We start from the raw sequence: 19,286 nt of genomic DNA, 5'->3' as shown, positions 1-19,286 counted from the left end.
TGTCGGTTATTGACAAACATTCGAGCGCAAAATAACTTGTTCCTGTTTCAAAGCTATACACTCGGCTAAAGCTACTTTCTTATGAGATTGAAGCGAGGCGAAGCGACTCCAGTTTTGATCGAATAACGCAAAATATGACGCTATAGAAGGGCGTTTGTTTATGACGTCATTACCTTGTGTACACTGTGACGTCGTGTTACCATAGCATCACAATTAACAGTCACAGCTTCTTCATCCACACACGGGTATGTAGCGTACATATTATTCGCTGTTTATGTTTAAAAAGACCCTATTATCTTTTTCTAGCAAATAAAACACAACTGACAATTTAATTAACCCCTAATTAACTCAATTCATGATCGAATGTTGCTGTGTTCGTATGCTTGTAGAAAATTCATACTTGCTCTAAATGCCGAATACCAAAGATGCTGAAAACATTTATCGATATCGTTGGTGTGCTTTTGTATTAAGGTGCAGATATATTCACTGTACATTTGTTGGAACTGATCATACCCTCCAATGAGTAGCACTAAATCTAGCACTTTGAACTTTGAACTTTGTTATATATGTCCCTGTTTTCGCCTTAGACTGACATGACACTCAACTCAAGGGACGCTCGCACTTTTCGAATTAACTTCATGCTTATATAAAGGCATGTGACCCATATTACATAAAAATAAATATGTGTAACATACGTGAGGCAACTTGCCCCCTCAATGGTAGAAATTCAATTTAAATATTTAGCAAAAGTACAATTTGCAATGTACACAATCCTTAATGTACACAGTTGGTAAGGTTGTGTTTGTTTGTTTGTTGTTTACGCCGCACTCAGCAATATTCCAGCTACAGACGGCGGTCTGTAAATAATCAAGTCTGGACCAGACAATACAGTGATTGATATCGTGAACATCGATCCGCGCAATTGGGATACGATGACATGCATCAACCCAGTCACCGTGTCTGACCACCCGATCCCGTTAGTTGCCTCTTACGACAAGCATAGTCGTCATTATGGCAAGCATGGGTTGCTGAAGACCTATTCTAACCCAGATCTTCACGGGTCAGTTGGTAAGATAGCATAGTTTTAACTAACGAATCACTGAATATCTCTCTCACATCATCATATAAAGGGTAGTTGAATATGACACGATTTTCATCTTCAAGAACATAACATTCTATTCAAAAAGCGTCAGCATCACGTGACGTGCATATTCCTCTGCGAATATTTTGTATTCAAAATAAGTTTAACCCACTGCGAATTTTAAGTTAGGCTTTTATCTGTAATGGAACACTAAAAACATTCTAAAAGAGATTTAAAAGAGGCATAGATTTGAAGAACTGTTTTATACTAAGAATGCCAAGCTTCCAATCAACTCTTTCTTTGAACACATTTAAAAAAGGCCCCATGACCATCATCTTGTGATGCTCTGCCAAAGCATACCTAAAAAGTACATTTCTAACATGAGTACACAACTTGGGATGCTCGCACTAATATAGTGATTTACGGCAAAGGAAAATAACGACTCGGAACAAACCAATGAAGCTAAAAACATGTAGGGCCGAACATGAACTTAATGAAGATAAGCGAGGTTGGGTGGCTCGATACCTCGTTGGAACCTCTTCAGTTTCCTTGTAAGATAAACAAACCGAAGAGGATAATTTATATAATGCAGTTACTCAAAAGTTTATAGTTTGGTGCTTAACGATGGACCCCCACTAAATTGTCTACCCACAAAATAGTCAGCAGCGCCCTACCAGCTATATAGTCTACTGTGATCTACTGGATGTGTTTGTTTGTTGTTTAACGCCGCACTTTACAATGTTCCAATTATATGACGGCGGTCTTTAAATAACCGAGTCAGGGCCCCGTTCCACAAAGCGATCTTACCGCTAAGTCGGTCGTAACTCCCATTCTTTAACACTGACTTACGACAATCGTAGCGCTAAGATCGCTTTGTGGAACCGGGCCCAGGACCAGACAATCCAGTGATTGACATCATGACATCACCCCAGATACTCACTATTTACATGGGTTGCAATGACTTACTGACGAGGCGTACAAATTAAAATTACCTAAACGGCGAGACACAGACCACCAATATAATGTAGTTCCATGCAATTTCCATGTAAGAGATGTAGCTGCCTCGTGGAAACCCGTTGTGAATTGGTAAGTAATATTATTATTTAAATGGATAGAATTATCATTAAAACGCCCGCATGTTATCAGAAATGAGCGGGCCACTGTAACTTGATAATGTCCTCATATTACTTGACGACGGGCCATTATCACGCCCGTTGTTAGGTGACGTCAAAGGATAGGGATACGTAACGTCACGTTCAATAGTGACGTCATCTGGTTTGTTCTATGACGTTTCAATATTTGTTAAAGTGGGTCAGTGACATTCGTGTTGATTGCAGTAAATGTTTCAAAACCGATATTGTTGTTTCTTTTATTTGATAACAAATTCCATCCATTTTAGCTATAATAACGGTAACGCTATTTTTCAGGGCATTATCATTTGCAGAAGCCCTCGGTCTTTTCAAATGCCCTCCTTGAAGACCGAGGGCTTCTGCAAATGATAATGCCCTGAAAAATAGCGTTACCGTTATATTAAGATATGAATATTTGACAGCAGTTCATGGACATGAAATATGACATTGATAGATTCAAATGAAGCGATATTCGAAGTGCCAAGTTCAATAAACAGCAACGATTATATTACTTTCTGATGAATGTCCGGGACATATAACAATCAACCGGTGGGAATACGAGTTAGAATAGGTCATAAGAGGTTTTGGTTGTAAGAGGTGACCTAATGACGAGTGGTCAGGCTGGTTGATTTCGTTGCCCAAAATATTAATCACTGGATTGTCTCGTCCAGACCCGATTATTTACAAGCCGTCGTGCTATAGCTTGAATATTGCGGCGGCGTTTGTTTGGCAATAAACAACAAACAAACCCGGCGAATATTAAACATGTATATTGTCAGCCAATCCGGAGTCCGCAAGTGGGCGTGGCCTATCTTTTTCGGTTAATGGGGACAAAAACGCAAATTAAATGCCACAGAATCCTTGCAATTAATGTATATGTTGTAAGCCACTGGTCTACCTGACCGAGGCGTTATAATCAACAGGCCGCCGTGACAATGCGACGCAAAACAATATTCACTCACTCACCCCCTGTTCCTCCGCAGGCCGCTTGAGTTGTAAGGATGCCACGGGGACTGGGGGAACGCCCCGGCTCAGTGGAGGACCTGGGGGAGGAGGGAGGACAGAGGCAGGAGCTGGCCAGGCTGCAGCGACAACTCCGGCTGCTGGAGGGGGACAGGCGCGCGTACACCGAGGAGACATGCATCATCCGTATGCAACAAGAGTAGGTGGAATGAGAAGAGAGTACTGTGGAGGAAGGTGCTCAGTGGGCAGTGAGGAAAGAGTATCAGGGAGGAGGGTGGTCGGTGGGCAAGGAGGAAAGAGTATCAGGGAGGAAGGTGCTCGGTGGGCAAGGAGGAAAGAGTATCGGGGAGGAAGGTGCTCGGTGGGCAATGAAGAAAGAGTATCGGGGAGGAGGGTGTTCGATGGGCAGTGAGGAAAGAGTATCAGGGAGGAAGGTGCTCGGTGGGCAATGAAGAAAGAGTATCGGGGAGGAGGGTGGTCGATGGGCAGTGAGGAAAGAGTATCAGGGAGGAAGGTGCTCGGTGGGCAGTGAGGAAAGAGTATCAGGGAGGAGGGTGGTCGGTGGGCAAGGAGGAAAGAGTATCAGGGAGGAAGGTGCTCGGTGGGCAAGGAGGAAAGAGTATCGGGGAGGAAGGTGCTCGGTGGGCATTGAGGAAAGAGTATCAGGGAGGAAGGTGCTCGGTGGGCAATGAGGAAAGAGTATCAGGGAGGAAGGTGCTCGGTGGGCTAGGAGGAAAGAGTATCGGGGAGGACGGTCCTCGGTGGGCAGTGAGGAAAGAGTATCAGGGAGGAAGGTGCTCGGTGGGCAGTGAGGAAAGAGTATCAGGGAGGAAGGTGGTCGGTGGGCAGTGAGGAAAGAGTATCGGGGAGGAGGGTGGTCGGTGGGCAGTGAGGAAAGAGTATCGGGGAGGAAGGTGCTCGGTGGGCAATGAGGAAAGAGTATCGGGGAGGACGGTGCTCGGTGGGCAGTGAGGAAAGAGTATCAGGGAGGAAGGTGCTCGGTGGGCAATGAGGAAAGAGTATCGGGGAGGACGGTGCTCGGTGGGCAGTGAGGAAAGAGTATCAGGGAGGAAGGTGGTCGGTGGGCAATGAGGAAAGAGTATCAGGGAGGAAGGTGGCCGGTGGGCAGTGAGGAAAGAGTATCGGGGAGGAAGGTGGTCGGTGGGCATTGAGGAAAGAGTATCGGGGAGGAAGGTGGTCGGTGGGCAGTAAGGAAAGAGTATCGGGGAGGAGGGTGGTCGGTGGGCAGTGAGGAAAGAGTATCAGGGAGGAAGGTGGTCGGTGGGCAATGAGGAAAGAGTATCAGGGAGGAAGGTGGCCGGTGGGCAGTGAGGAAAGAGTATCGGGGAGGAAGGTGGTCGGTGGGCAGTAAGGAAAGAGTATCGGGGAGGAGGGTGGTCGGTGGGCAGTGAGGAAAAAGTATCGGGGAGGAGGGTGTTCGGTGGGCAATGAGGAAAGGGTATCAGGGAGGAAGGTGGTCGGTGGGCAGTGAGGAAAGAGTATCAGGGAGGAAGGTGGTCTGTGGGCAGTGAGGAAAGGGTATCGGGGAGGAAGGTGGTCGGTGGGCAGTGAGGAAAGAGTATTAGGGAGGAAGGTGCTCGGTGGGCAGTGAGGAAAGAGTATCAGGGAGGAGGGTGGTCGGTGGGCAGTGATGAAAAAGTATCAGGGAGGAGGGTGTTCGGTGGGCAGTGAGGAAAAAGTATCAGGGAGGAGGGTTTTCGGTGGTCAGTAAGGAAAGAGTATCGGGGATGAGGGTGGTCGGTGGGCATTGAGGAAAGAGTATCAGGGAGGAGGGTGTTCGGTGGGCATTGAGGAAAGAGTATCAGGAGAAGGTGCTCGGTGGGCAAGGAGGAAAGAGTATCGGGGAAGACGGTGCTCGGTGGGCAGTGAGGAAAGAGAATCAGGGAGGAAGGTGCTCGGTGGGCAATGAGGAAAGAGAATCAGGGAGGAAGGTGCTCGGTGGGCAGTGAGGAAAGAGTATCAGGAGAAGGTGCTCGGTGGGCAAGGAGGAAAGAGTATCGGGGAAGACGGTGCTCGGTGGGCAGTAAGGAAAGAGTATCGGGGAGGAGGGTGGTCGGTGGGCAGTGAGGAAAGAGTATCAGGGAGGAAGGTGCTCGGTGGGCAGTGAGGAAAGAGTATCAGGGAGGAGGGTGGTCGGTGGGCAGTGAGGAAAGAGTATCGGGGAGGAAGGTGTTCGGTGGGCAATGAGGAAAGAGTATCGGGGAGGAAGGTGCTCGGTGGGCAGTGAGGAAAGAGAATCAGGGAGGAAGGTGCTCGGTGGGCAATGAGGAAAGAGTATCAGGGAGGAAGGTGCTCGGTGGGCAGTAAGGAAAGAGTATCGGGGAGGAAGGTGTTCGGTGGGCAGTGAGGAAAGAGAATCAGGGAGGACGGTGCTCGTTGGGCATTGAGGCAGTACTGCATGGAGGAACATAGCTGCCTCGCGGTATTGTGGATGTCTGAAGTGTCTTTGGGCCATGCCATCTACACCCAGAAGAGGGGGCACAGGTGGCCCAGTCGTGTAAGGCGCCGCGATTCGCTGTGCAGAGTTGTGTCCTTCGGGCACGCCAGTAAATGATTGTGGGTTTGAATTCCGGTTCGCCCCGATCATGTTTCAAGCTTTGTCAGAACCATTTGTCGTGGGTTTCACCGAGGTGGTAAATATATGAGACCTGCATCACTTTAGGCTTTCCTCCCACATTAAGTTGACACGCCGCGATATAACTGTAATGCTGTTAAAAGCGGGGTTAAACCAAACTCACTCACAACAATAACGACAATGTATTTCTGATTAACTCAGGCACCTTTGAAAGAGTGTTCAATGTTCACCGGAAGGGACGTCCTATGAAGGGTTTGTCAGGGTTTTGACTGTAAAAAAAGGTCATTATCTAATGATTGTGGTGAGGTAAATATCCATTTCCGTTGTGAGACTTTTGGGGCATTTATAAGGGAGTTAATTAGGAAAAGACCATTAAAACATATGACATGCTCCGAGAAAGAGTATTGATGCAGAACATGTTGTAGTTAGAGTCGGGGCAAGGACTTTATAAAAGATACAATTTTGGAGAGAGTCTTGAAACATCGATGGTTATTCCACAGTTAACTATATATGTGACATGTTCTCAAAACTGAATTACTTTTGGTACACATGCATTATACCGGACTCCAAGCAGCCATGTTTGTTTGATGCTACAAAAGACGTATATACGTCTTTGGTGCTACAAAGCATTTAATTCAGGCCGTTGAGTGGGGGGCAAGCTTCCCAACACCCCTGTTGGGACGGGCGAGGCGGCAAAAATGGCGTCTGAAAAACATAGAAACCGTTACTAAGGAATAAGCTCGTGCACATCCCTTACCAAAATGTCGGAAGGTGTCCGGTATACTGCATTCTTGTGATGTCTCATGTGGGTCACGTGACAAGAATATGTCTCTGTCTGCGCAGGTCCGTGATCCGCACCTTGGAGCAGGAGAACAGCGAGATCAGTACAATTCTGCGTCTGTCCCAGTGCGACAAGAACGAGTTGAAGGATGAGGACAACACAACGCGCCTGCAGAACCTGACTGAGGAGATGGACGCCCTGAACGCACAGAGCGACATTGAGCGCAGCAAGATCACCCAGCTACAGGCAGAGGTGTTTGTTTGTTCGTTCGTTTGACGCATTCTTCAATATTCCAGCTCTTTGACGTTAGTCTGTAAATAATCGAGTATTTACGAGACAATTCAGTGATTAACACCATGAGCAACGATGTAGGCAAATGGGATATGATGAGTTACGACCGTGAAGGTGTAAAGTGCGGGTGTAAGTTGGGTGTGGGCGGGTCTTGACTTGGTTGAGCTAGTGACAGAGTAGATGTAAGTTGGGTGTGGGCGGGTCTTGGCTTGGTTGAGCTAGTGACAGAGTAGATGTAACTTGGGTGTGGGCGGTTCTTGGGTCGGTTGAGCTAGCGACAGAGGAGATGTAACTTGGTTGTGGGCGGGTCTTGGCTTCGATGAACTAGTGACAGAGTAGATGTAAGTTGGGTGTGGGCGGGTCTTGGCTTGGTTGAGCTAGTGACAGAGTAGATGTTAGTTGGTTGTGGGCGGGTCTTGGCTTGGTTTAGCTAGTGACAGAGTAGATGTAAGTTGGGTGTGGGCGGGTCTTGGTTGGTTGAGCTAGTGACAGAGTAGATGTAAGTTGGGTGTGGGCGGGTCTTGGCTTGGTTAAGCTAGTGACAGAGTAGATGTAAGTTGGGTGTAGGCGGGTCTTGGCTTGGTTGAGCTAGTGACAGAGTATATGTAAGTTGGGTGTGGGCGGTTCTTGGGTCGGTTGAGCTAGTGACAGAGTAGATGTAAGTTGGGTGTGGGCGGGTCTTGGCTTGGTTGAGCTAGTGACAGGAGATGTAAGTTAGGTGTGGGCGGTTCTTGGCTTGACTGAGCTACTGACAGAGTAGATGTAAGTTGGGTGTAGGCGGGTCTTGGCTTGGTTGAGCTAGTGACAGAGTAGATGTAAGTTGGGTGTGGGCGGTTCTTGGCTTGGTTGAGCTACTGACAGAGTAGATGTAAGTTGGGTGTGGGCGGTTCTTGGGTCGGTTGAGCTAGTGACAGAGTAGATGTAAGTTGGGTGTGGGCGGGTCTTGGCTTGGTTGAGCTAGTGACAGAGTAGATGTAAGTTGGGTGTGGGCGGGTCTTGGTTGGTTGAGCTAGTGACAGAGTAGATGTAACTTGGGTGTGGGCGGTTTTTGGCTTGGTTGAGCTAGTGACAGAGTAGATGTAAGTTGGGTGTGGGCGGGTCTCGGCTTGACTGAGCTAGTGACAGAGTAGATGTAAGTTGGGTGTGGGCGGGTCTTGGCTTGGTTGAGCTAGTGACAGAGTAGATGTAAGTTGGGTGTAGGCGGGTCTTGGCTTGGTTGAGCTAGTGACAGAGTATATGTAAGTTGGGTGTGGGCGGTTCTTGGGTCGGTTGAGCTAGTGACAGAGTAGATGTAAGTTGGGTGTGGGCGGGTCTTGGCTTGGTTGAGCTAGTGACAGGAGATGTAAGTTAGGTGTGGGCGGTTCTTGGCTTGACTGAGCTACTGACAGAGTAGATGTAAGTTGGGTGTAGGCGGGTCTTGGCTTGGTTGAGCTAGTGACAGAGTAGATGTAAGTTGGGTGTGGGCGGTTCTTGGGTCGGTTGAGCTAGTGACAGAGTAGATGTAAGTTGGGTGTGGGCGGGTCTAGGCTTGGTTGAGCTAGTGACAGAGTATATGTAAGTTGGGTGTGGGCGGGTCTTGGTTGGTTGAGCTAGTGACAGAGTAGATGTAAATTGGTTGTGGGCGGTTTTTGGCTTGGCTGAGCTAGTGACAGAGTAGATGTAAGTTGGGTATGGGCGGGTCTTGGGTTGGTTGAGCTAGTGACAGCGGCCGGGGATTAAACCCCGACCCTTCCGCTCTCCGGGTGGACGCTCTGCCACTAGGCCACGGATGCGGTCTGTAACTTGGGTGTGGGCGGGTAACTCCCATACCTTAACATAGACTTACGACAGTCGTAGCGCTAAGGTTGTTTTGTACAACGACATCCAGGATTACGCATTTTTGTTGCTAGATCGCGCGAGTTGAGAAAGACATCTGTCAACAGAGGATACTCAATGGCAGCTATTCGGGACCCATAATGGAGAAGTTGATACTGAAAAGGATAAAGGTCATAGAGAATAGACACGACAAGGTTAGTCAGTGGTCAGGGCCTGTGTCATACAGATTACTACACGAGCGTCTGTCAGATACCAGTTATCTTACAATGAATTGTTTCAAAAGGTATACAGACGTGGGTGAATTCGACTGAAGCACGTGAAACCACTCTCCTACCCAGAGTTCCATGCGACCAGCATAGTACCTCTGCCACAGGGCAGCGCCATGTGACGATTTGTCACATCTGAGACAGTCCATTCAAGATATTGCATGTTTTTCATCTGTTTCATTTTTGACAAGTCTATATATCTAGATAAACATATGTCATATAATGGTTAACTTTCATTGAGAAAATATCCTAAATCGAGAAAAACTATTTCCATTTGCGTAGTTATCCTATTTTTACATTGGTTGTACAGCTCCACGTGCTATCATCGAAGCCCTACGGAGAGCTAGCGATACGGTCACTTTGATGCGTAAATATGTTTTGTCATGCAACTCACTGCTGCAGTTGTAGTAGCATATTTATATAATTGTGCAAAACGATATGTAAAGTGCCCCTAAAACCTTATGTTATGCAAAATCACCACTCCGCCGGAGTGTGATGAAAAACGTATAAAAAAATTAGCATCAGGAAAGTAGTCCGTCATAACCTCAAGTCATCACCATGGAGAAGCCAATCACGGCCCTGTAATTCTCCCTCACACATATGTTTGATACTAGTTATCTCAAAATGGCTTCTCACCCACAGGTGTGCAAGTCACGTCATGAGACAGTCCCTTGCAACGTTACTTAAAACTTGACTTCAATATTTTTGGCCTTTATGAACACCAGCTTTTACGTTGATACCTTTACAAACGCAAAAATATATTGAAGTCAAGTTTATGAATAAATACGTCAACTATAACTTAACAATACAATAGAGCCTACAATACGAAAACAGTGACAATGTTCAGCGCACTGTTGCAACACAAGCCCCGCCCATTCTATAATCAGCCAATCAGGCAACATGAACCATTTGTGGGAGTGGCCTAATGTTTTCTGTTTTGGAAACAAATGCCAAACAGTTTTTTCGCTTAGTTAACTAATCAAATGCAACGGAATCATTTGCAAGTTATTTATTTGCGATCAATTGGAATTGAAGTGGGAGGGTTGGGTTTAACGGGGCTTTAACAGTATTCCAGTTATATCGTAGCGCGTTAGCTACGTGTGGTAGGAAAGCCCGAAGTGATGCAGGTTTGGGACGTTTACCACTTTAGTGAAACCCACGAGCAAGGATAGGTGCTGACAAACCTAGAAGCTATCAGGGCGAACTGGGATTCGAATACTTCAAATGAAGACTTACATGATAGTATATATGAATGACAATGCGTATTTCTAGAACAAATATTATCTCGTGTCGTGTCTCGTGTCAATCACATGACCTTAAAGTGATCCTCAGGCAATGTTTAATAGAAGTTAGATACGGCCGGACAGGAGACACCTAATTTGTCCGATGATCAGAATGTTCTAGGAATCCCTAACAACCAGTCCCCATTCACTGCTGGTTTTGACAGTGATCCAATTTACGACACTTTATGATACGCCCTTTTATGTACGTTCCTCTCTGTGTTTGCAACCTCCATCTCTGTTAGGGGGCGCTTGAGTAGCCTAGTGGTTACAGCGTTTGCTCGTGACCCTGAACATCTGGGTTCGATTCCCCACATCGACACAGTGTGTAAAGCCTATTTCTGGTGTCCCCCGTCGTGACATTGCTGGAGTATTGCTAAAAGTCGTGTAAAACCTCACTCACTCACTCACTCGCTTACTCGCTCGCTCACTCACTCACTCACTCACTCACTCACTCACACACTCACAGACTCACTCACTCTCGGATGCAAACCGGATCCAGTCTTTGATTACGTTAAATATGTCATCATGTTTATCATCAATTACTTATATTTTCGAATTGTTCCTTAAACGATAATGACTGATGCGCAAAACAATTTGAATAGTGGTCCCGGATAAAATTAGGGCATGCCGTCGCTGCTGAAATCATTGTCGTTGTTTGTTCAATGGCATTTTGTTCCCAAATGTGTTTTCACACGCACCTTACCACAGGCAATGGTCAAGTTCAACAACCAGCTGGCGGTGAATACGGGTCTCCGCGAGGAGATTGACCACCTCCGCCAAGACAAGACCGTGTTTGACACCCTCTTCCAGAAGCTCAACACTGACCTGGAGGACATGCGCAAAGACATGTCAGTCATCATCGTAGAGGCATCCCAGGCGTACGAGCATAGGTACGCATAGGAAACATGGGTGGTTTGTTTGTCTGTTTGTTTAACGCCGCACTCTGCAATATTATAGCAAAATGACAATCTCATTAAAATCAGATCTTAGTTCTCGCTATCGCTTAAAAGATCTCAGGACACCCCAATACGGCTCACGTCAGAACGACCTTCCATCCGACCAATCAAAGCGTCGCTTACCAGATCATGAAAGTGACAGTTGGAATGTGTTTTCTAATCATGCAACCTCGAAAACGTTAACACGGGGTGTTCTGAACGACAGTATAGGCCAGTACGACTGATTCCGTCAAAATTATCGCCTATCTCTCGCTTCCGTGGGACAAACATTTGAACGGAAGAGGCGTTGCACAGTACGTGGGAAGTATTGCCATACAATCTCAATCATATATTAGACATTCCGGAATGTTCGTTTGTTCAGTTTTCAAAATTTTAATCGAGAACTCAGTCAACATATTTTTCAAGCGTTGTCTGAAATGGAAGTTGCTAGGTTGAAACGAGTGCCGTAAAGCTCGAGAAAGCTGCATTCCTATTGGCTGATGTCGACTCCTTAAGAGTCGTTTCAGTGGTCGGTCAAAGCCAGCTAAAGGTCGTTCTGACGTCACCCGTAATAGGATGTCCTCAGATCTTTGTTTAGCGGCAGCGAGAACTTAGATCTGATTCTAATGAGATTGGCTATGTGGCGGCGGTCTGTAAATAATCGAGTCTGGACCAGACAATCCAGGGATTGACATCATGTGCATCGATCTACACAATTTGAATACGATGACATGCATCAACCAAGTCAGCGAACCTGACCACCCGATCCTGTTAGACACCTTTTACGGCAAACATTGGTTGCTGAAGACCAATTCTCACCCGGTGAGGTGAGGTGAGGTGAAATTAGGTTTAACGTCGCGTCCTAGATTATTGCACTTATAAAGCGACGTGCATGTACGTGTGTGTTTGTGTGTTTGTACTGGTCCGGACTGATGCCGATTTATAGTGCTAGCCCATTGAGATACCATGCAGCAGTTTAACATGAATACCCCACTCAGACACAGTATACTGACTCCGAGCCGACCAGTCCTTGTTTTAGCCCCTTAATGCCGAGCGCCAGACAGGGTAACAACAAGTACCATCTTTTAAGGTCTTTTGGTATGACGCGACCGGGGATCGAACCCCGGACCTTCCGCTCTCCGGGCGGACGCTCTACCACTTGACCACGGAGGCGGTCGTTGGATACAAAGGCGTGTTTTATACGGGTATCACAGTTGTGGATGTTTTCAGTGTTTCGGTGACGGTTGTCAGCCTTAGTTTTGAGAACGTTTGTGATATTTTGGTCAAATTCAATTTTCATACTTTCTTTTGCTCGGCAGTTAAGTCGGAATCGTGCAACGTTCTATGCTTTACTCAGATATTTGTTATGACTATCGAAATGGTTTTGTGGCTTTTCGTTGCAAACTGACTATCATGATGCTGGTTTTCTGCACCAGCTGTTCAGACCATCACAACAGACATCTGTGAGAAACTCTCTCGCTCACTTTCCAACTCAACACAGTGTTGGTTGGAACCCCAGATTCGCCCTCATGATCCGTCAGTCTCTCTCTCTCTCTCTCTCTCTCTCTCTCTCTCTCTCTCTCTCTCTAAATCTCACTATCTCTCTCTCTTTTTCTCTCCCTCTCTCTCTCTCCCCTCACTCTCTCACTCTCTCTCACTCTCCAGGGACGAGGCGTACAACAAGATGCTGGCGCTGAAGGAGAGGAGCGAGAAGGACACGTCACAGCACGAGATGGAGATGCGCGAGCTGCAGCGCATCATCGAGCACGACAACAAGCTGAAGGAGTTCATGATGATCAAGGCCAACGACCGCGGCGAGTACAAGGAGGAGGAGGACACCAAGAAGAAGAAGGCCAGTGAGTAGATGCTGCAGACTTGTATGTAGATGCTGCAGACTTGTTTGTAGATGCTGCAGATTTGTATGTAGAGGCTGCAAGACTTGTATGTAGAGGCTGCAGACTTGTTTTGTAGATGCTGCAGACTTGTATGTAGAGGCTGCAGATTTGTATGTAGATGCTGCAGACTTGTTTGTAGATGCTGCAGACTTGTATATAGATGCTGCAGACTTGTTTGTAGATGCTGCAGACTTGTTTGTAGATGCTGCAGACTTGTATGTAGATGCTGCAGACTTTTATGTAGATGCTGCAGATTTGTATCTAGATGCTGCAGACTTGTTTGTAGATGCTGAGGACTTGTATGTAGATGCTGCAGACTTGTATGTAGATGCTGCAGATTTGTATCTAGATGCTGCAGACTTGTATGTAGATGCTGCAGACTTGTATGTAGAGGCTGCAGACTTGTTTTGTAGATGCTGCAGACTTGTATGAAGATGCTGCAGACTTGTATGTAGATGCTGCAGACTTGTATGTAGATGCTGCAGACTTGTAGGTAGATGCTGCAGACTTGTTTGTAGATGCTGCAGACTTGTATGTAGATGCTGCAGACTTGTATGTATATGCTGCAGACTTGTATGTAGATGCTGCAGATTTGTATCTAGATGCTGCAGACTTGTATGTAGATGCTGCAGACTTGTATGTAGAGGCTGCAGACTTGTTTTGTAGATGCTGCAGACTTGTATGAAGATGCTGCAGACTTGTATGTAGATGCTGCAGACTTGTATGTAGATGCTGCAGAATACACAGTAGATCTCTGCAGACTATTTAATAGATGACTACAGACTATATAGCTGGGAGACCGCTGCTGACTATTGGGTAGACTGATGTAGATTCTATAGTGAGCAGACCGATACTGCCTACACAACAGATAGACTGATGCAGATTTTATAGCGGGTAGACGATACCGACAATATGGCAGGGTTATCGGACTTTAATGGATTTGTACGCTACAACCTTGTGTGTTCCGAATGCATAAAAAACTCTATTGTTGTTTATAACTCTTTCTTTGACAATGTTTATTTATTTTGCTTCATTTTGTTTGCTTGCTTGTTAAGGTAATTGGAGGCATCGTTTTCATGTTGTTATAAGAGACTGCGAGACTACGTCAGCCCAAACGCCTTTCGTTGCTTGCAGTGAAGGGGGGAGCGCGACGTTGACGTCGAGAAAAAACAGATCTTGACGTACGAGGAGGCATTCGCCGAGATCAGGGAAGCCACGGGCGAGGATGACATCGTCAGGATCATGACCGACTTCCTGCGGCGGGAGGACGAGAACTTCGCCCTCTACAACTACGTCAACGAGCTGAACGACGAGGTGGACAAGCTCCAGGAAGAGATCGGATTCATGAACTCGGAGATCGCCCGGTTCGAGGAGGAGGATGTTCAGATGGAGTCGGAGAGGAACGTTTGGCTGAAGGAGTTGGAGGTGAGGGGGTCGGGGAGTGTTTGTTTGTTTGTTTGTTTTGTTGCTTTTTTTATCATTTTAACGCAATAACCCAGCTATATGACGGCGTTCTGTAAAAAATTCGAGCCTGGACCACGCTATTGGGATACGATGACATGCATCAACCAACACTGACTGACTGACCACCCGATCCCGTTAGTCGCCTCTTACGACAAGCATAGTCACCTCTTCCTGCGTAACTGAAGACATATTCTACCTCGGATCTTCACAAGGGACCCACATTCACAATATTTTCCCATTTTCCTCGAAAATGTAAACAACACACTGGTGCGCATGGAGTGATATTTTCACTAGTGCACATATGATTTTTATGAACTCGGATATTTCTAACCCTGTGAGTAATAAAAAGAATAACCTGCTCGGAATTACCCCAAAGCAGCGACCATATACCGGTATAGTACATGAAGAAAACTTACATAACTCAAGCTTTACATGTATAAAAAGGGAAACCCTCGCATGTAAATCTCAAATCTCGCAAGTCTTGGTGAAAGTGCCACCTGGCCACCGGTCTCCAATCTGCCCTGAGCCCCGCCCTCAGGTATATGGTCTCTGACTCGGTGCAGACTATACGAATTCCTCGTAACTCGTGTAGATTATTCTCTATGTGACTGCGTGAGTGGGTGAGTGAGTTGGGTTTAACGCCGCTCTGAACGGTATTGCAGTTATATCACGGTGTGTCAGCCTCTTGTGGTAGGAAAGCCAGAAGTGATGCAGGTCTCAGACGTTTTCTAGGGGTAAACCTAGGATCATAATCGGGGCGAAACGGAAATCGAACCAAGAAACATAGGTTTCTGGTGTGCCCAAGGGGAGCAACTCTGCACAGCGCCTCGGACGACTGGGCCACCCAGATTCTCTATGTATTCAAATGAATAACACAGTACTGATCTCAACACCCACAGGACAAGAGCACCCAGTCGGGGATGGAGGCGGATGCAGCGGACAAGAGGATCGTGGAGATGTCACAGGTTCTGGACGAGCTAACGGATGGAGTTACCTCCCTGTTCCGCTGTCTGGGCTGCAACAGGACCCCCATCAACGAGATGCTGGGCAACGAAGCGGGCGTCACGGAGAAGAACATCCTTCTATACATGGGCATCATCGAGCAGCGCACTATGGAGCTGTTGCAGCTTCAACACTATATAGACATGAGGGTCAGTGATCGGGGTTGGCGTTGGGGAGGGGCTTGGGGGTTGGGGGGGGGGGGGGGGGGGGGGGGGCTAGAGGAGGAGTGAGTGAGTTTAGTTTTGCGTCGCTTTTAGCAATATTGCAGCAATATCACGGCGGGGGACATCAGGAATCGATTTCACACATTGTTACCATTGGGAATCGAACCCGGGCCTTGGACATGAGGAGCGAACACTTTAACCACTAGGCTACCTTAGCGCCCCTAAGAGGAGAGAAAAGGAGGGAGATGACAAAGTGGAGGGGTGGAGCGGAATGTACGGAGGGAGGTCACTTAGTGTGTATTTATGTATGTAACATGTTGGGTCTGTCATTGAACATGTTCACTCATTGCGTCCCTTGGACTTTCTCCCACATGTTGAATGTAAATGCTACAGAATATGATCCCGGAGGACAAGGAGAAAGGAAAAGATGGCAAAACAAAGGAGCCAGATATGAGGAAGTTCCGCCGACCTCCAGCCACAAAAACCGTCACAATAGCACCTCCAGGACTTGGGTAAGTAATCCCGCCACCAACACCGTCACAATAGCACCTCCAGGACTTGTGTAAGTAATCCCACCACCAACACAGTCACAATAGCACCTTCAGGACTTGTGTAAGTAATCCCACCACCAACACTCACGATAGCACCTCCTGGGCCCGCTTGCACAAAGCGATGTTAGCACTAAGATGATCGTAACTCCCATACTTTAACATAGGCTTACAATAGTTGTAGCGCTAAGATCGCTTTGTGCAAGTGGGTCCAGGACTTGGGTAAGTAAAATTCCGCCACCAACACCGTCACAATAGCACCTCCAGGACTTGTGTAAGTAATCCCACCACCAACACCGTCACAATAGCACCTCCAGGACTTGTGTAAGTATTCCCACCACCAACACCGTCACAATAGCACCTCCAGGACTTGTGTAAGTAATCCCACCACCAACACCGTCACAATAGCACCTCCAGGACTTGTGTAAGTAATCCCACCACCAACACCGTCACAATAGCACCTCCAGGACTTGTGTAAGTATTCCCACCACCAACACCATCACAATAGCACCTCCAGGACTTGTGTAAGTAATCCCACCACCAACACCGTCACAACACCTTCTCCAGTTCTTTGGGAGGTAGTTCCCGCCAGCAACACCGTCACAATAGCTTCTCCAGTTCTTAGGGAGGTAGTTCCCGCCAGCAACACCGTTACAATAGCTTCTCCAGTTCTTGGGTAGGTAGGTCCCTCCCCGTCACAAACACAGTCTTAAGGATTTAGATAGGAACTTTCCCACGATCTTTTTTAGCGGCCTAAAATCCCACCAATCTTAGTTGAACCTGTGTTTGCATTGACCCTTCTTTGTATAGACTAACGGACTAACGGATTACAAGACATGATGTATTCTTTGCCGCATACCCTTTCAAAGCACTTGGGGGGAGATTGCCTCAGAGAAGAACTGCAAAATTGTTGATGTGGCCTAAAACAACATTCACTCACCCAAGAGATAGGGACTCATCTTCACTTCCGTACACGGTTTCAAAGATGTAAAATAAATAGATAAATTGAACGACAATTTGTGGTCATGCATTATTTCACATTCTGCTTTTCTGTCATGCTGACATGTTTGTTGTTGTTTATAACCGCTCTCAGCAATATTCCAGCTATATGACGGCGGTCTGTAAATAACCGAGTCATGACCAGACAATCCAGTGATTGACATTATGAGCATCGATCCACGCAATTGCCATACGATGACATGCATCAACCAAGTCAGCGACACTGACCACCCGATCCCGTTAGTCGCCTTTCACGACAAGCATAGTCGCCTTTTATAGCAAGAATAGGTTGCCGAAGACCTATTCTATACCGGATCTTCACGGATCAGTTGGTAAGGCAGGATAGTTTTGTCTAACGAATCTCTAAATATCTCTCTCACATCATCATATAAAGGGCAGTATCTACTAGACGTTATCAAACTCCCCCAACATCAGGTGCTCTATCAAGACCTGTCACCCTCTGTATCTACTGGGCGCTGTATCACGGGTCTCATGCTGACATGTATTTGTAGGGAAGATGAGGACATGAATGAGATGAGTGAAGAAACCGACCTCCGCCCTCTGAGCCACGAGGAACTGAAGCACATGGTGATGAGGCGCATCAACAGGTCAACCGGAAACGCGCAATCAATCAACCCCAATCCGGTCAAGGACGCCAATACCCAGAAGTCCCCTCGGATACCAAAGGTCGAGGTCATTCCGCCATCATAACTTGCCTGCATGACAGACCATTAGTGTGAATACATGTTTATTATATATATAAAACTTTTAATTCAACTCTTTTATTTGATAACCGTTATAAGGTGGTATGTGATTATTTATTTTTTCTAACAATTTTCAGTTTTATCAACTATTTGTTAGTGAGTTTTAATTGTTTGCTATTATATGTAGATACACCCAAATGTGCAATAAAAACTGATGGTTAGATATGTTATACAAAACATTTTATCTAAGAGTTTTATTGTTTAAGGGACCGCCTCCGTGGCCTAGTGGTAGAGCAGTGGCATCCGTCACAAACACATGCAAAGGCAAGTCAATTATATTTCACCCTGGAACACATGGTACAAGTCAAAATAGGTACTTGCATCGGACCAATTTTTTGTCACTGATGGGTCAAACTTAGAAATGTCCTCCACTTGTATACTGATGCTTAGACGCTGTGGGGATGTCATCCATTCCCCCCTACATGTGTCTTGGAAGAGACCTGAGGTGTTCTCTTACCTGATTCAGCGGGAAAGGTATGACATGGCGTTCAATATTATTGCACTTATATAGCCACGTGCATTCACACACTCGCGCGCGTGCGTGCGTTTAGTATGTGTGGCTGATTGTACTCGTCCGGACTGATTCCGATTTACAGTGCTTGCGCACTGAGATGCCAAGCCGCAGTTTAACATGAATATCTTACTCAGACACAGTACACTGGCGTCCTTGCCTTAGCCCCTTAAAGGGCAAGTTCACACGGAAATGAACCATTTTTTCTTGTACTTTTTCCACATTAAAAGTGTTAACATAGAAGTATCATAGACAAAAATATAAAAACATCATATTTAATTAACATATTTATTGCACTAAAACGATATATATTTTTCACATTTACCAAGTGTTCTATTTCCATAACAAAAACACCATGGCTTATGCCCCTTGCAATATGACGTCATTGGTGCCAATTGATAAACATTATGACGTCATCATGCTTGGTTAGAGCCGCTTCACGTGGTGTAGGTACAGTTTTGTGATTCTAGCATCTCAGATGCCAGCCAGAATTGTGTTATGCTGAGTCACCACTGCGCCGGAGTGTGTCGTAGACCATGTTGTTTTACCGCAAACTGGTCCTTGATATCTTTTGCGTTGAGAATAGACAGGGACCCAGTTGAATTGGCACCAATTACGTCATAATCTAAGGGGGATAACTCAGGCCTATTTCGCCCGTAAAACGAAGGCCTCATAACGGCATATCACTTTCACACTATTGTGAGCTTCCTACTTTCACTGTGAAAAAAAATGAGTGTATATTTTCAAACACAGATACTAACTAATTCTAAAATTGCGAAAAAGAAAGAAAGTGATTTT

General features: G+C 46.3%; 1 protein-coding gene across 1 annotated transcript; it reads left to right on the top strand.

Annotated features, from left to right (window-relative positions):
- The first annotated feature begins 3,212 nt into the window (after positions 1–3,212).
- LOC139455912 (coiled-coil domain-containing protein 63-like) lies at positions 3,213–17,924 on the top strand. The gene is made up of 9 exons (XM_071237462.1): positions 3,213–3,373; positions 6,614–6,803; positions 8,732–8,851; positions 10,915–11,096; positions 12,807–13,001; positions 14,176–14,461; positions 15,400–15,651; positions 16,060–16,178; positions 17,726–17,924. The coding sequence occupies exons 1-9, from the start codon at positions 3,213–3,215 to the stop codon at positions 17,922–17,924; spliced, it is 1,704 nt and encodes a 567-aa protein (XP_071093563.1).
- The last annotated feature ends 1,362 nt before the right edge of the window (positions 17,925–19,286 follow it).

The sequence above is a fragment of the Haliotis cracherodii genome, unplaced genomic scaffold, assembly GCF_022045235.1.
Source record: "Haliotis cracherodii isolate W230 unplaced genomic scaffold, xgHalCrac1.p SCAF_11, whole genome shotgun sequence".
In the NCBI taxonomy this organism is placed as follows: Eukaryota; Metazoa; Mollusca; class Gastropoda; order Lepetellida; family Haliotidae; genus Haliotis; species Haliotis cracherodii.
The sequence above is the reverse complement of the archived record's forward strand: the minus strand, read 5'-3'. Positions and strand labels throughout refer to the sequence as shown.

Bases quoted from the DNA above. Each gene is read 5' to 3' on its own strand.
- LOC139455912 (XM_071237462.1), top strand. From the start codon at position 3,213: ATGCCACGGGGACTGGGGGAACGCCCCGGCTCAGTGGAGGACCTGGGG. The intron at 15,652-16,059 runs GTCAGTGATCGG...TAAATGCTACAG, and splicing joins AACACTATATAGACATGAGG to AATATGATCCCGGAGGACAA. The intron at 16,179-17,725 runs GTAAGTAATCCC...ATGTATTTGTAG, and splicing joins ATAGCACCTCCAGGACTTGG to GGAAGATGAGGACATGAATG.